The 16,523-nt window shown below is 43.5% G+C and overlaps 1 protein-coding gene and 2 long non-coding RNA genes across 4 annotated transcripts; 2 read left to right on the top strand and 1 right to left on the bottom strand.

Annotated features, from left to right (window-relative positions):
* Positions 1–1,101: 1,101 nt before the first annotated feature.
* LOC121137004 lies at positions 1,102–14,910 on the bottom strand. Its single transcript, XR_005874216.1, has 3 exons — positions 14,495–14,910; positions 1,950–2,030; positions 1,102–1,383 (listed from the first exon to the last, which is right to left on the bottom strand). It is a non-coding gene; the product is annotated as an uncharacterized LOC121137004 (long non-coding RNA).
* LOC121136963 (transmembrane protein 230) lies at positions 2,834–3,966 on the top strand. Of its 2 annotated transcripts, XM_040738596.1 has the most exons (2): positions 2,834–3,347; positions 3,403–3,966. In XM_040738596.1, exons 1-2 carry the CDS (start codon positions 3,126–3,128, stop codon positions 3,649–3,651), a joined length of 471 nt encoding a protein of 156 aa, XP_040594530.1. In that variant the 5' UTR covers positions 2,834–3,125; the 3' UTR covers positions 3,652–3,966. The 2 variants fall into 2 exon arrangements, with proteins under 2 accessions (XP_040594530.1, XP_040594577.1); XM_040738643.1 differs by having other exon boundaries at positions 2,835–3,966.
* Positions 13,865–15,803, top strand: LOC121136989. The gene is made up of 2 exons (XR_005874201.1): positions 13,865–14,194; positions 14,909–15,803. It is a non-coding gene; the product is annotated as an uncharacterized LOC121136989 (long non-coding RNA).
* The last annotated feature ends 720 nt before the right edge of the window (positions 15,804–16,523 follow it).

Raw genomic sequence — 16,523 nt, 5'->3', positions numbered from 1 at the left:
TTCTATCTGCAGTCTTTTGTGGTTCCATATGAATTTCAGGATAGTTTTTTCTACTTCTGTGATGAATGAGATGGGGAACTTGACTGGCTTTGTACTGAATCTGTAAGTGACTTTTGGTAAAATGGTAATTTTCATAAATATTAATTCTATCAATCCATGAATATGGGACTCCTTATCATTCCACTTTCTATTGCCTTAATTTAATCTTTCAGAGGTTTAAATTTTTCATTGTGGAGGCCCTTCACCTCCTTTGTCAAACTTATTTCTATATATTAATTTTCTTTGAGGCTATGATGAATTGAAGTGTGTTTACAAATTCTTCCTTTAAATTTGATGTTGCTGTATAGAAAAGCTGTTGGTTTGTTCAGGTTGATCTGCAAGTTTTCTGGTAGAGTTTTTAGATCTTGTACATAGAATACATCATCTACAAATAGGGATGGATGTCTTTTTAATTTCCTTCTTTTGCCTTACTGCTCCAGCTGGTTGCTTTGAGCACAATATCTAAAAGAAGTAGGGACAGTGGGCAGCCCTGTCTCATTCCTGAGTTCAGTGGGACTGCTTCAAGCTTCTTCTCCATTTAAGCTGATACTGGATGCACTCTTCCATTCTTTATTTTTGAGGTAAGGAGAAAACATAATACTCTCATTTACCTAGTGCACTGACTCCTGACATACTACATGCTCTCTTTCCTTGAGTCACCAGTTTTGCATTTTCAGTTTCAGATGACTGAACTTGTGAGGCAGCCACTTAGAAGCATGAACACTCTTCTGGTGACTGGGAATAGCTTCTAGAACTTAAAAGTAAAAATGTAACACACATTACATTATACTTTATGCTTGAAGACAGCCTTTCTTCTTTACCTTCCTCTTTTCTGTCTTTCAATATTTATAGTTTTCTTTATTTTTAAATTGTCTCTTGGCCGGGCTGTGGTGGTGCATGCCCTTAATCCCAGCACTCCGGGAGGCAGAGGCAGGCAGATCTCTGTGAGTTCAAGGCCTCCAAAACAATACAGAGAAACCCTGTCTCATAAAACCAAAATAAATAAATAAATAAATAAATTGTCTCTTGAGGTCTTTTATAAGTCAGAAGTGAGGGCCAACTATTTGCCAAAGATATAACATGCTTAGTACACCGATCAGAACAGGCTGTTATATTTTATTACAATTAGCAACTAACCCACATAAACTCTTAATTTCAGGATCCTTCCCAGAATGTTGGCAATGATGAGTCTGCATGCCACATGGCCACAGTATGGTGGGACAGAATTTCAGATGGCACCCTCTCCACTTAGGTGAGCACAAACTCTGCTGCAGCCTCAATGGTATTTCCCTAATGGCTGAATGCCACACAGTCTAGGCCTTCACTGGATCTGACTTGCTGTGCCTGATAAAAACAGACCACAAGAAATATCACTGCTTAAGAAACTACAGCAACTCCTAAGAATTCTTGGAACTATCTTTGCAAAATGTTTTCCTTCTCAGTCTCTTAGTTTAGCTAAGAGTCTATTTCTAGAACCAATGATACAAGAGCAAACTCTTACCATAATGGAAAAGTGTTTCTTTATAGAACAGTGTCTGAAACAAAACTGTTTCAATTTCTCTTCTAAGTGTCAACTTGGCAAGAACAGGAAAATCCCAAATACCCAGGCCTTCCCTCTTTCCCTACACACAAAAACACACAGACAGACAGACAGACAGACAGACAGGCAGATAGACACACACACACACACACACACACACACACACTCACACACACACACAAATCTCTTTCTCTTTCTGCTATATTCTAATAGCAACTCATTTTTAGGATTCCAAAGTTGTTCTTTATGCCTACCTCCATTCTTTTAATTATGTTTTGTAACAGTACTTTTGCCTTTTGTAGACATTGTTTAAAACTACTTATCTGGAATATTATTTTCCAGAGCAAATCAGGACACTTATTTTACTTACTTTTCTCTGAGGACCAGGTTTCTGTGACTCTGACTTGGTAAGTGAAACTCTGCATTGGTAGTCTTATAGGTTGGAGGAAGACTAGAACAAACAACAGCAGACTCATAAAGAAAACCTTAGGAAGTGTTGTCTTTTTCTGTCTTTACTAAATATGACAACTGGGGTGGGGGGACGTTTCTGATAAGTGCTTGTTGCTTAGCATGTACAAAACCTTGTGTTTCATCTCCATCGCCATGGAGAAAAGGAAAAATGACCATGGGAAAATTATTTTAATTACTCAGCATCTTAAATCCAAATGGCTAGTGATCTGGAAAACAGATCATAAAATAAAATTTCTGGAGCTGATAGGAGTAGGGAGTGGCTGCTTAAGATAGTCACAAGATTGTTCTGGAAAATTGAAAGTAGAATATAATGTACAATGTAGAACTATGGTGAGAGGAAGAGTCAATAAACTATTTAAATTACTTTTGCCAAATAGCAGTCCACTATAACCTGTATGGTATAGTGTATAACTAGCTATAGCATTCATTGATGCTTGAAAACCTGTAAGTAACCTAATTGCTATAGCGTTTTCAGACTGGAACTATCAGAATGTCTTGACAAATATTATACATATATCAGTGATAAGTATGAAGGATAAAGACTTGAGATAATTATAATATATTACTAAAATATCTTTAATTTATCTTATAGTATATGCTCAAAGACCTCCACTGGACTCCTGAAGCACATGGAAGTCACATTATCACCATCCATTTATTTTTGTTCAGTGTTCTTGCCATAAAGAGCATATTTCCCTTGATTCAGGCTAGCTACAGAATCTGTGTTAACCAACAAAATGGGCAGAATGGGCGGTGCTCGCGCGCCTAATGGAGAGCGGGACACCCTCTGCGGGTCGGGTTTGGGAGCGCGCTCCCGGAAGCCAGCCGCGAGCCTCGCCCAGCCACCGAGGCTGCTTCCCGTAGCCAGTTTTGTTAGTGCTAAGTTCGCGTGGGTCCTGACCCGTGGGTGGCGACGGCGGAGGTCGGCGGGAGGCTGCCCACAGCGCCACGCGCAGGAGCTACATGATGTGGAAAGTAAAATCACTTGTTTGATGCTTGGGATGGGAGCAGAGAGGCAGGTGGCTCTGAAGTTTCTGGTGTGGTATTGATAGCCAATTAGCTGTGTCACCGTGTTATGATGCCATCTCGTACCAATCTGGCGACTGGGATCCCCAGTAGTAAAGTAAAATATTCAAGGCTTTCCAGCACAGACGATGGCTACATTGACCTTCAGTTTAAGAAAAGCCCTCCTAAGATCCCTTATAAGGCCATTGCACTTGCCACCGTGCTGTTTTTGATTGGCACCTTGCTCATAATCATAGGCTCTCTCCTGCTATCGGGCTACATCAGCAAAGGGGGGGCAGACCGAGCCGTTCCTGTCCTCATCATTGGCATTTTGGTGTTCCTGCCAGGATTTTACCATTTGCGCATCGCCTACTATGCATCCAAAGGCTACCGGGGTTACTCCTATGATGACATTCCAGACTTTGATGACTAGCAGTCACCTCAGCCTTGAGAAGAGACACAGTGCACTCACTTTAAGACATCAAGCAGAAACTATGGCTAAGTCTGAGGAAATCTACAATTTGCAGATGTTTACCAAAACAATGGCCGGATTGTATGAGTCCTTTTCCAAAATGCTTATGCTTTTAATTAGCTAATTAGGACATGTTATGTTTTCATCTGCTGTCCCTGGCAAAGCTTGACAAGTTTTTCCACATGTGTATGCATCATGTACTAACTGTGAGGCTAATTGTCTGGGAAAGCAGGCTATTCTATAGTGGAAAGTGTTACCCTCTTTCGGGGTGAGCCTTCCTTTTGCCTTCTCGTCAGCTTGTTTTTGTAGCATATGAAAAATGTATTATGTCTAGTTTCTTATTACTAAGTAATTTATTTTTTAAAATATCTATCTTATCCCTTACACTCTCCTCTATCTTCACATTCTGGTAAAATTAAAGTATCTGTCTAATCCCGTATACTCTCCTCTACTTTCATATGCTGGTAAAACTATCTGTGATCCATCTGTAATAGACTTTTTTAAAAAATAAAAAAAAATGGGCAGAATGAACTCTTGGACATTTTAGAATCTAGATTTTGAAAAGTACAGCTTCTCGGGTGTGGACACACAGAGGTCATCTTGGTGAAGACCTTTGCTGTTCTGAACATCGAACATCCCCTGAGATCTTTGAGAAGCAGATGGAGGATCAACACTGCAGACCAGGCTTAATGGCCAGTTGTCCTCTGATAATGAGATGACTGACAGCACAGGAGCTCACCCTGAGTGTCATTGCTGCCATTTGTTCTGTGAAAGGACAATGAAGTCATCCATCTTCTGGAACACCAACTTAGAATACCAAGTCACAGGGTGGGTCACTGGGGCAGGGAAACCTTGGGAGTGTGGCTTTAATTTGCCCTGCATACGGAGACCAGTGGTTCTAGGCTCTTCCCTTGGCACATGGGGTGGGTCTACTGTCATTATTCATGAAACCGCAATCATTATTCATGAAAGCGCAATCATTAGACATTCACAGTGACACAAACAAGGAGAAGCTTCTGCCTTTGTCCCTGGACCACTCTGAGATCCCTGCCATGTGGTGAACAACCCCAAGTACATCTGCCTGCCAGCTAGGGAAGAAGACGCTTGCCCTTCCAACCATCGCACACTAAGATGCAAAGGGCAGAAGAATCATGTAGCCAGCCCTCAAAATTATGAGAGTAGATTATTGGTATCTTGAGCCACTAAACTTCAAGGCTGGTTTCTATGCAGCAGTAAGTGAAAGAAATACTCCTTAAACATGAATTGCAAAATTACCACCACCAGCATTTAAAGTGCAGTAAAACTCCTGAACATTTGTTTGTAGTGACTACTGAAACAGAATTGTAGAAAAACCACAGTAGAGCCTAAGTTTTAAGACTTGTGGATGGTTTCATTTAATTTAAAGACATGAAACATGATTCAGTATTTAAAATCACCTCTCATAAAATTACTATTATTTCTAAAGTTAATGTTGAAGAGATCAGTAAGTACTAAGAAAATAAGGGCAGTACTTCAAGTTTGAGAAAACGGCAAGTAGGTAAAAGACTGATTTTACTTGTGAAAATATAGCACTTAGATTAACTTTGTATCCTACATGTTCAGTATTATTAGCCTACATCATATGAAGAATTTGTATATGACAGAACATAGAGTACTGAATTCTACCAAACATGCTATTTTATCTTACTTAAACATTAAGGACAAACACACTGATGAAGCATGGTATATTGGAGAGCCAGCAGAACTCCCATTCACAAATATTTCCCTTTGATAGGAGTTTAGATTACAGTTCATTAACTTTAAATATGTTAATAAATCCCTATGTCTTATAGCATATAAATTTCACTTTCTACTGCTGCTTTAGATATTACATACTTCCAACCAAAACTAAGGGTGCAGTTTATTGATGAAGGGTAAACATCACTTCCAACAGTATTGTCCTCAGCAAATACCCAACTAGAAAGCAAGGGCCCTGTGCCAACAAATCACTGAGAGAGTCACAAGCTACAGAACAGACAGGAGCGTATTGCAGAATTCCTGCTTTGTAGTATGATGAAAGCTAGGAAAAGCTAGAATTCAACATAAGCATTATAAATCTTCAAATTTGTCACCGATTAAAGGATTTCAAAATTTAAAGAAAATATAAAATCCCATTTTATTTACCGTAGTAAAAGGTTTCTGAAAATAAAAAGGTAGGAGAAATAAAATGATTAAAATTAAATTAGTATTGTGCAATTAACTTTCTTCCCATCACATTATGAGACTAAAAATAATAAATACAGTAAGTTTCCTACCTCTGAGATAGACTTTAAGTCTGCACTATCACAGATGAACTGTATCGTACCAGTAGAACAGAAATCTCTACAAGGTGATGTAGAAAAGTGCACCCCAGGCATGGTGGTGAATGCCTTTAATCTCAGCGTCTAGGAGGCAACAGCAGGTGGATCTCTGAATTCAAGGCCATCCTGGTCTATCCGGAGTCCAAGGCCAATCAAAGATAAGCCTGAGAGCCTGGAGAAAAGGAAGTGGGGCAATACTGAGTGTTAGAAATGCTCTCACCTAAACCATGACACCTGATTTGTCCAGGGTTAGCTATACTTAGGTGCTACAGAGCTCACACCCTAGAAACCTGGAAAGCTCACCTAACTCCCAGGAAAAGGCTGAGTCAACAGAGAATATCCTGAGAATGATAGCTCATTAAACATGCATGCTTGTGTTTTTAAGACTTGAATGACATGGGTGTAACCTTACAAGATTCATTAAATTCCTTTTGCAGTTTATAAAGAAAATACACTAAAAGACAGTGAAGAAAGCTTATTTTATAACACGTTATTTTCTACTTTTTTGGTATTTCATTGCACTCTTCAAAAAGTGCTCCGCTCTTTACTTTACCATGGCATAGTGAGTACATTAGGATGCAAACTTTACTTCAAAAAGAAAAACTAAACTAGACTCTCAAGTTTCACTTAAGTATTTGTTGGGACTGGTGCCATTGCTCAGCAGGTAAAGGGGCTTATCACAGAAGCCTGACAACCTAACTTTGATCTCTGGAGCCTTCATGAAGGTGAAGGAGAGGGCCAAAGTTATTTGTTGCCCTCCACATGTGTGCCGTGGCATGCACACACCCATGCAAACACACCACACGCACTAATAAAGTATAAAAGTAACTAAAAGAAACATTATTTCCAATGCCATCATGTGTCATACAAACTGCTAAGGCATCTGCTGAAGTGCCTTGTGAAGGCATTGTGTTTCCCTCAGGCTTCTCGGTGGTCAAGGTTTCTGCACATCAGCTTTCAGACTTACATTACAACTCTGTAACTAGAGTTCTGAAAAGCAACTATTTACTAGAAACAGTAGCTGGAACAGCCAAGTCAGTGAGAAACTTCTTCTGACATTGTCTGTACAGAGGTCAGCGTCTCCCACACAGACACTGACAGTGCTTATCTTCTGATGTGGGATGGTGGGCGCAGTGCATATACTGCAGGGCAACAACTAGCAGCTCTTCTGTCATGAGGTCCTCACCAGTGACTGTCCCTCCTCCGGTAACAAACAAATGTAGCAAGGAAGCGGCCCGCAGCTTCTGCTTCTAAGGCAGAACATATAATGTTCTAGGACTCTTGGTCCTTTCTATAAGACAATCATACTAGATGACTTTTAAAGTTCTTTCCCACTTAAAAACCTTTATTTCTTTTCTCTATCTTAAATTTTCCTCAAAGGTACCAAAGTCAGAGTAAAAGAGTGTCTTCATCTTTGTTCACAGATCTGCGATTAGGGACGCCTCCTAAGTTTTCCAGTACTGCCAAACTCTGGGAATGTAAAAAACATGAGTGTCCCATGGATGAATGAGCTGTCTGCTAATGAATTTCTTTTAATCACCTTCCTTTCTGACCACTGCCACCTACTGCTTCGATGGCAGGATCCCCAAGCCCTCCATAGGAAAGAGGATCCTCGAGGAGCAGCCTGGCTTGCTTTGTTCTTGATGCTGTTAGTAAGATGCCAAGCTTCTGGTAAATAGTGTGCTGGTAGACAAAGCAGAGCACCAAAATCAATATTCACCACATAGCTAGAATATGCAATAAATCTAGAGAGGAAAAACAATTCTACATCACCCAAATATAATCTTGTCACGAAAGCAATTCTCAAAGGTAAAATTACTGTTTCTGTCTTAAATAGCTTTAAAAGGACTTTATAATATAATACAACCCTCCCAATCTGTTTTCATTTCTCAAAATGTATATACTTTACTCTTCAACTCAATGTAGTTCTTAATGTATGGAGTGATATAAGAGCCTGGATTATGAAACACTAAATGACAAAAATACAGATGCAGAACTCATTTGCGAAAATATCTAAGATCATTTGGATAGCACATCTAATTAAGGCTGACATCTACTCCAACCCCTCACCTCACACTGCACGGATCCCTCACCTCACACACCTCTAACTCCTCACCTCACCCTGTCCCAACCCCTCACCTCACACTGCCCCAACACCTCACCTCACACACACCCTCACCTCACACACACCCTCACCTCACACTGTCCCACTCTCTCACCTCACACACACCCTCACCTCACACACACCCTCACCTCACACACACCCTCACCTCACACTGCCCCAACCCCTCACCTCACACTGCCCCAACCCCTCACCTCACACACACCCTCACCTCACACTGCCCCAACCCCTCACCTCACACACACCCTCACCTCACACACACCCTCACCTCACACACACCCTCACCTCACACTGCCCCAACCCCTCACCTCACACTGCCCCAACCCCTCACCTCACACACACCCTCACCTCACACTGCCCCAACCCCTCACCTCACACACACCCTCACCTCACACACACCCTCACCTCACACACACCCTCACCTCACACTGCCCCAACCCCTCACCTCACACACACCCTCACCTCACACACACCCTCACCTCACACACCTCTAACTCCTCACCTCACACACACCCTCACCTCACACACACCCTCACCTCACACTGCTCCAACCCCTCACCTCACACTGCCCCAACCCCTCACCTCACACACACCCTCACCTCACACACACCCTCACTTCACACACACCCTCACCTCACACACCTCTAACTCCTCACCTCACACACACCCTCACCTCACACTGCTCCAACCCCTCACCTCACACTGCCCCAACCCCTCACCTCACACACACCCTCACCTCACACATCCCACCTCTCACCTCACACACACCCTCACCTCACACACACCCTCACCTCACACACCTCTAACTCCTCACCTCACACACACCCTCACTTCACACACACCCTCACCTCACACTGCCCCAACCCCTCACCTCACACACACCCTCACCTCACACACACCCTCACTTCACACTGCAGGGATTCCTCACCTCATACACCTCTAACTCCTCACCTCACACTGTCCCACTCTCTCACCTCACACTGCCCCAACCCCTCACCTCACACACCTCTAACACCTCAGCTCACACAGCTCCAACCAACCTGTGCCAAACCCTTACCTCTCACAGCTCCAACCCCTCACCACTTAAGTCTTGAATCATAGCACATTGTTCTGGTAGAAACTAGCAGATCATATCTAGAAAAATCTTTCTATATTTTGACCTGTGATTTTTTAAAATCAGAACTATTAGATGTCAGCTCTATACAATACTTCTAATTAATTTAAATTAATATTTACTATATTTATTTAAGAAATACTCTTCATTATGGGAGTAAACAACCATTTTATGAGTGAACCTATGGCCCACTTCGTGAGGTGGCACCTACACATGGTGCTGTTATCAAGGCCAAGAAGGTGCAACTCAACAGACAGGACAGCAAGGATTCTGGGAAAAGCAACAGTTCAGTGGGCAGGTGCTAATGGTATGGAGGAACAAAAGTCAGTTCCATCTTTGAGAAATGTACCAGGCAGCCATCAATCAAATGGGTGAGATGTGCTGCCACACACAAAAGTCCTGCTGTATTACTATTTGAAAAAGTAAGATTTTTGGTTTAGGTTTTGTGTGTATGTGAAATATAACATTCAAAATTCATTTTATGTAAGGTTGGCTTATCAGGTAAATTTAAAAACTTACATATTTAGATTCTGAATTCTTTTTAAACTATTACTAGCAATTTTATAAGTGAGAATAAGTAATATCAAACTCAGTTTATTTCAGTCTTTTTGCAAGCCAGATCCAACTAACATGAACCTATGTTTTAAAAAAGGTTAGAACTCACAGAAAGAAAATGAGACATGCATTTTATGCTCTACTGTTCCTTATCTATACATCTGCAATTAAGTAAATTCCTGAGGCCTGGATCATGATGTTCCTCTCTAATCAAATTCTGATTCTATTCTTAGGTTTTCCAGTGTCTTCAAGTATACCTCTAGAGCACCTATAATAATGGCCTCCTTCCTCCTCTTCCAAGATCCGACTTTTGTCATCACTTCAAACAATCTTACCTCAAAAAATTATAAAGCCCAATATTTTATTTCCCCCTTCTGCCTTCATGTCCCTGTGACGCGACAGAGAGTCCCAGTCCCTGAGTCCCTTGGCTCTTGCTACCTTATAGCTTGGGCTCCTTTCCTAGCTGAACAGTTACAAAGTCACTTCACCTCCTCCTGCCCAGTTCCCACATCTACACAGAGAGCAGCATGTCTGCTTCACAGCTCTTCCACCCACTGGTCTCTGAGCTTGCCCTGTACCTGGCATGGAAATACAACACAAGACAAAACTCACCTTCTCGTTCTCATACATTCTGAGCTCTTCAACTAGGATGGCTGTGTGGGTCAAACCAGATTAAGGCACGGCACACAACATACAGCAGCTGGCTGATCTTACCTAAAGCACTTCAACTTCCACACCTTAGTTCCCTAACTCCAGTGTACTGTCAGTCTGCTGGAATCTCAGCCACTTCCTCACAGAAGGTCTAACATGTCCCATGGAAAGCGTATGGTTTCCTAATTAGAGCTGGATCCCTGGGTTGGTCATTCTGGTCAGTTCTTTCTCTGTCTCTATTACAGAGATTTTTTTGTATTATCTACCTGGCCCTAAAAAGCCCCTTTGAGATCCTATCTTCTACCCTCTTCTCTTTAAAATATACATGTGCCCCCTGTGTGACCTCATGGTTTCAAATCTGTCTTATCAACTGGTGAGTTCTTACACTTGAATTCCCATCCTGGAATGCCCGTTTCCATCCTGCACAGTGACTTCCTTCAACCAACTGTTGGGACCTATCCTCTCAACTATCACCTCAATCATGACTTCTCATCTTTTCCTAACTGATGCTTATTTTTATCTTTTCTCTGGGTGGTTGTCAGTAGCATCCATCAACCCCATCAAGCAGAATGGCTGGAGATAGCCCTGACCTATTCAACAAGGATAACAGTGTCTCACATCAAAGGTTAAATGATTGTGAAAATGTGATTGCCACAAACACAGAAGAAATAATGAGAAACATCAGACATGATTTAAATTTGAAAACTATGACAAGGTAAGGAAATGTCTTTTTTAAACTTCATAAAATGTGGTTAATAAAAAGACATAAGGTAGAAGTCATTTAAATTTAGAAAATATAAAAGAATTAAAAATTCCTGTATTACTTAAAACATTTGGGGGTATCTTACAACTGGAGAAAGGAATTATGATCTATTAAATACAAAGTCAGAATTAACTAAAGATAATCACACAAAATGGATCCAATGACATGCTACCAATGTCCTCCTCTAAGTAGTGATCAGTTATATTAACTGATATCTTTACAACCAATTTTGAAATTCTAGAACAAACCTAACTTGGCTGCTACAGATTGTTTCTTATACACTGCTGGGTCAAGTACAGCAATATTTATAAACTTTTATACCTATGTTTGTGTTAAGGTTTTTCTTTAATTTTCATTTCTCATACTTTTCTTCTAGATTCATAAAGTTAGGAACTCTTTGTCTCTTTCCCCAAACTACTGACTGATCCTGCAGGATGAGACTCAGTGTTTGATGGATGTGTTGTAGAACTTGTTAGTAAAAGTGTCTAGAGTTGGCATTTCTTTTGTGAGGATTTTTGTTAGGTGCTTTAAGTCTTCAATTTTCAACTAGTTTGCTCAAATCTGTCCTTTTGACCTAGACATTCAGTTATATCAACTTACATTAAGGATCAGTAATTGATCTACCTTGAAATATCCACAGTCATACCCCATTTTTGGCCCAGATCTTGTTGATTTTTTGCTTTGATAGGTTTTACAGTCAATCTACTACTTTAGTGGCACTGTTTCACTTTGAGTTATTTTTATTCTCTATTTCATTACTACATAACCCATTTTCATGTGGGAAGGTACACCCACCTGTTCATCATACACATGTGGAGGCCAGAGGTTTACATTTGGTATCCTCCTTTATTATAGTTTTCCACCTTATTTTTTGAGATGATGTGTCTCACTTAATCTGGGGCTTGCCATATCACTAGACTAACTGGCCAGTGAGCTCTCAGGAGCCTCCTGTTTCTGCCACCCAGCCCTGGCGTTATGGGACTGCACTGCCACATTTAGCTTTTACATGGGTGCTGAGATTTGAACCTGGGTTCTCTGCTTTCATGGTAAGCCATTTACCTGCTGAGCTATCTCCCCAACCCTCTGTTTTACTTCAATTAGAAGAATATCACATTACTCCTTTTTAGTTCTCAGAGGTTCATGGCTATTATTCTTCAGTCTCTAATGCTGCAAAGTAACTTCAAAGTGGCTATTCCCAAGTTCTGATGGTACTTTCTTGGTAACAGACATTTTCTAATTTTCCTTGTGTTTCTTTGAATCACGCACTATTCAGAAAGAAGCACATTAATTTTCCAGGACTCTTGCATCAAAATTAATGCTATTATAATCACAAAATATTGAATGCTAAAATGTTATTAAACTGGTTGTATTTGACCATGATTATATAATCTTTGTATGTTCAAAAAGAATGTTTTGGTTGTGGGGTACAGTGTTCCACACCTGCCCATTACACCAAGTTAGTAAACTCTCTTATTAAAATCTTTCTTCTTGATTTTTCTCTGCTCTTCTATCACCTACTAAGAAGTTTAGTCCAAAAAGCAGACAATAATATAATGGATTTGCCTTCTTTTGTGGTTCTTTTCCTTTTTCTTTCTTTTCTCTCTCTCCTTTTTACTTACTAGATTTTAGAGGTATATTAGCTATATATCAATTTAAAATTAAATGGTGCTTCTATCACTTAGTGACTCTTGAAATCCATTTTGTCTCAAAGTCAATGTTGGCTGATATGATGCAGGCCCAGCTTTTGTGTGACTCAGGAACCTGTCACTAACTTTCTATGTGTTCCTTAAAGGAATGTGGTTTGTAACAAGCATCTTAACAGGACTTTGCCACTTTATTCTATACAACACTGCCTGGGCATTCGGTCATTGTATATGCACTGAAGTACCAGTGTCTGCAGTCATTACTACGAACTATCCCTTCTTCCTCTTCCCATTTTTTGCTTAGCTTTTACATACTGGATGTTTATTCTCATCCCATTTTCTGTACTCTCATTACATTATTTCTAGGTCTATAGCTAATCAATAATTTTACCCTGATCCCAAGTTTTATTCAGCATTTGCTTATACCTACCAGCATTTACCTCTCTGTTCTCTAATTCTTTCTGTAACTCCCCCTCAATCTGTAACAACCTTCCCTATCTGAGAAATGAGTTTACAGCACTGAGGACTTCACTCAAAGATGGGTCATTTCCAGGCTCCAGATAGCTCAGAAAAAGAAGAACAAGGTGAGGTCGGCATGTTGCATGCTCTCCTGGTGCCTGTGGCTTTCCCTCTTTCTTAAAACAAAAACAAAAACAAAAAGACCACCACAACTAACAACAACAAAAAACTCTACAGCCAGGCCAAGGAGTATTTCCCTGGCACATCCGAGCAAATCAATACCACGCGCAGCTGCACAGCCGGCCTCAGCCCCGTCCATCCCCTCCCCCACCCGCCCCACTCGCGACCCTGTGCACCAGCCCAACTCCATTATCTGCCCTGGACTCATTATCTGCCCTGAGCTCGCGAGTCTGGCCCAGGTAACAACTTCTCCAAACGGAAAGGGTCAAAGCAAGGCACATGCACACTGCCCCGTGCCCGCGGGGACTCGGGCTGCCCGGGCTTCCAGACCAGTCGGTGTTGCTTCCTGGCTGCGAGCAGCAGGCGGCGAGTCCAGCACACGCTCGCCCCACGGCAGCAGCTCGAGGCCGCCCGACCCTGCTCAGCCCCCGAAGGTCACCGCACGCGCGGAGCTCCAGCCCCGCGAGCACCCCGGTAGCGGCGGTCCCGCGAGTCCCCATCCCCACCTTCCCGCCCGCGAGCGCGCACGGCGCAACTTTACCGCGGGCGCTCCCGCTCGCTGGCCCGCGGCTGCCGGTCCTCTCCCGCCCGTGCCCGCCCCGCAGCCCGTGCCCGCCCGGCAGCCCGCGCACGCCCGCCCCAAGTTCGTTCCCCGCCACCGCGGCCTGCGCGGAGGGAGGATCGGGCGCGGGGAGACGCCGAGGGGCGGCAAGAGTGGAGAAAGTGCAGAAAAAGCAACTGCCGTTCCACCCGCGGACGGAAAAGTGGCCGGGCGCGGCGGCGGGATTCGGCAAGGCTAACCGTCCCCGGCGGACGCGCGAGCCGCTAGGCGCAGAGGCAGGTAAGATGTAACGGTCCAGGACGGCGGGGGGGGGGCGCACTACTTTACTTTCCCACTCCACTCGGCCCGGCCCCGCCGCCGCGCTCCGCCCCGCGCCCCTCGCCTGGCCCGCGCCGGGCCCCTCCATTACTCACCTTTATTGCGCCGAGGATTCGCCTGCTTTCTGCACTTACACCTGGGGCCATCCGCCTTGATCCTCTGGCTGGTGTCTAAATGCTCGAGTCACCTCCTCCCCCTGCTCACTCCCTCCGGTCCCTCCCCCCTACCCGCCGCCTCAACCCCTCCCCTTCCCCACCGCACCTGGCTTAGGACACTCGCGGCTTTAGGACATCACCCTCCTAACACCTAGCTGTGCTCCAGGGATGGCCAGAACCTTGATGCTAGGGCCAGGGCGGTTTGCAGCAGCTTCGGACTCCGGAGTTTCAATTGGGGAGGCAAGGGGAAAGTTTTGCTCAGGTGTGGTGGGGTGACAGAGGAGGGTGTTGACACCCTGGGGACAGGGACAGGAGGCAACAGGGTAGCCTCCTGGACCAGGTGGAGCTGGCGGCATGGGCCACACCCGCGCAGACCCCCGCGGACAGTGTGCACACTCCTCTGATCCCGGGCTCTCCAGCTGTTGGTGCTGCGACCCGCGCGTGCGCGCCAGGGACGTGGACAACATGCACGCGCGGCGAGCTACCTGGTCGTTCTGTCTAACTACCTCCCCTCCCACAGACGCTCGGGTTTCCCCAGCCTACGCGGACAGGAAGTGACAGCAGTTGGGTTGAACTTTAGCTGGACACAGAAGGAGGCTAGAAATTCTGCTCTCAGGAAAGCAGCATGAGTAATCGCCTGCAAGGTGCCAGACTCACTTCCTAATCCTTGCCTAGCTCACCTGCTGTCACCTTGCCTACCCCGCCCTGCAGGGTCCTAGGGTGGCCAGGTTCATGGGCCTTGTGACTTGCCCAGGAGGCATAAACACCCTAGGAGAGCATGCCTGGAAACCTGTAATCCAAAATGTCCAGAGCATGAGACAGGAGGGTGGCCAAGTGTTCAAGCTAGCCTGCACTACAGTGGAGCTCTGACTCAAAATAACCTCAGATTCACACATATCTGAGCAGTTTAATGACCTCGAGGCTAAAAGCAAAGCTGGCTAGTGTTCCCTGAGGCTGATTATTACCTGAAGTCCTTGACTTTGTACAAAACCCAAAATGCCTTGATACTCGTCTTCAGTAATTAGAATTTAAATTTACCTTTCTCTCCCTGCTTCCCACCCCTTTTAAAGGAGGAGTTGTTAAGGGACAACTTTTTTGAGGTAAGTGACCTAAGCCATTATTTCAGATAAGCAATTATTAAATGTTAATGTATAAATGTGAGAGTTATGGATAGAAGCAACTGAAACATGCCTTAGAGTATAAGGAATAATACACTAAACCAGCACAGTGCTGATGCATGAAAGCTGCCTGGTAAGTTTCTGCCAGCAGATGTTGCCGTGCCTGAGGCAGGATATTTATTGTGTGAGTAGTCATGGTGACATACACCAGCAGTCTATGCTTATGGGAGGTGGAGCAGTGAAGGTCACAAGTCTCAGACCAACTCTGGCTGTATAGTGAGACCCTGTCTGCTCTCACCCCTAGTGTTAAGAGTCATTAAACTCAAGTTAAGTGTACATTTATTGTGTCTGAATAATGGGAGTACACATGTTCTTTGCACATCAGGTCTGTACTTGTGGCAAAAAGAGACTTTTTCTTGGTCCTTGTACAAAAGGCAGTGTTTCTTTTCCTCAGTACCATGTTACCCTACTTACGCTAGCACCTGTGCAATGGGAGAGTGGATGCTCTCATCGCTGGTGACTCACTACTCAATAACCTTTTTTTGTTGTTGTTTTTGAGACAGCATTTCTCTGTATTGTTTTGGAGGCTATCCTGGAACTCCCTATGTAGACGAGGCTGGCCTCGAACTCACAGAGATCTGCCTGCCTCTGCCTCCTGAGTGCTGAGCCACCAATGTCTCAATAAGCTTTTGTGAAGAAGAAGGGGAACAGAATATGTAAGTTTGTATTGGTGTCTAGCACTTGGTAAACTGTAATGAAAGACCACAACAAAAACATCAAGTTCACAAAGATTAAATCTCTTCAGTGCTAATAAAACACTTTAAAGGCATAATCTGATGGAATTTCTACAAAGTGCTTTCTTCCCCGAGGCTAAAAGCAAATTCTTACCCTGAGGAAAAAAATCTCCCCAGGGGCAGGTGGAATGATTGCATTGAGAGCAAAAGTGACAGCCAGCTAACCTGGTGAACTTTAGCTGGGATGTTGTCTGGAGATGCAGTTGACTTTCAGGGGGTGTGC

This window comes from Mesocricetus auratus, unplaced genomic scaffold (assembly GCF_017639785.1).
Source record: "Mesocricetus auratus isolate SY011 unplaced genomic scaffold, BCM_Maur_2.0 Super-Scaffold_2245, whole genome shotgun sequence".
Classification (NCBI taxonomy): Eukaryota; Metazoa; Chordata; class Mammalia; order Rodentia; family Cricetidae; genus Mesocricetus; species Mesocricetus auratus.
Note: the sequence above shows the minus strand (reverse complement) of the source record. Positions and strands in the feature narration are given on the sequence as shown.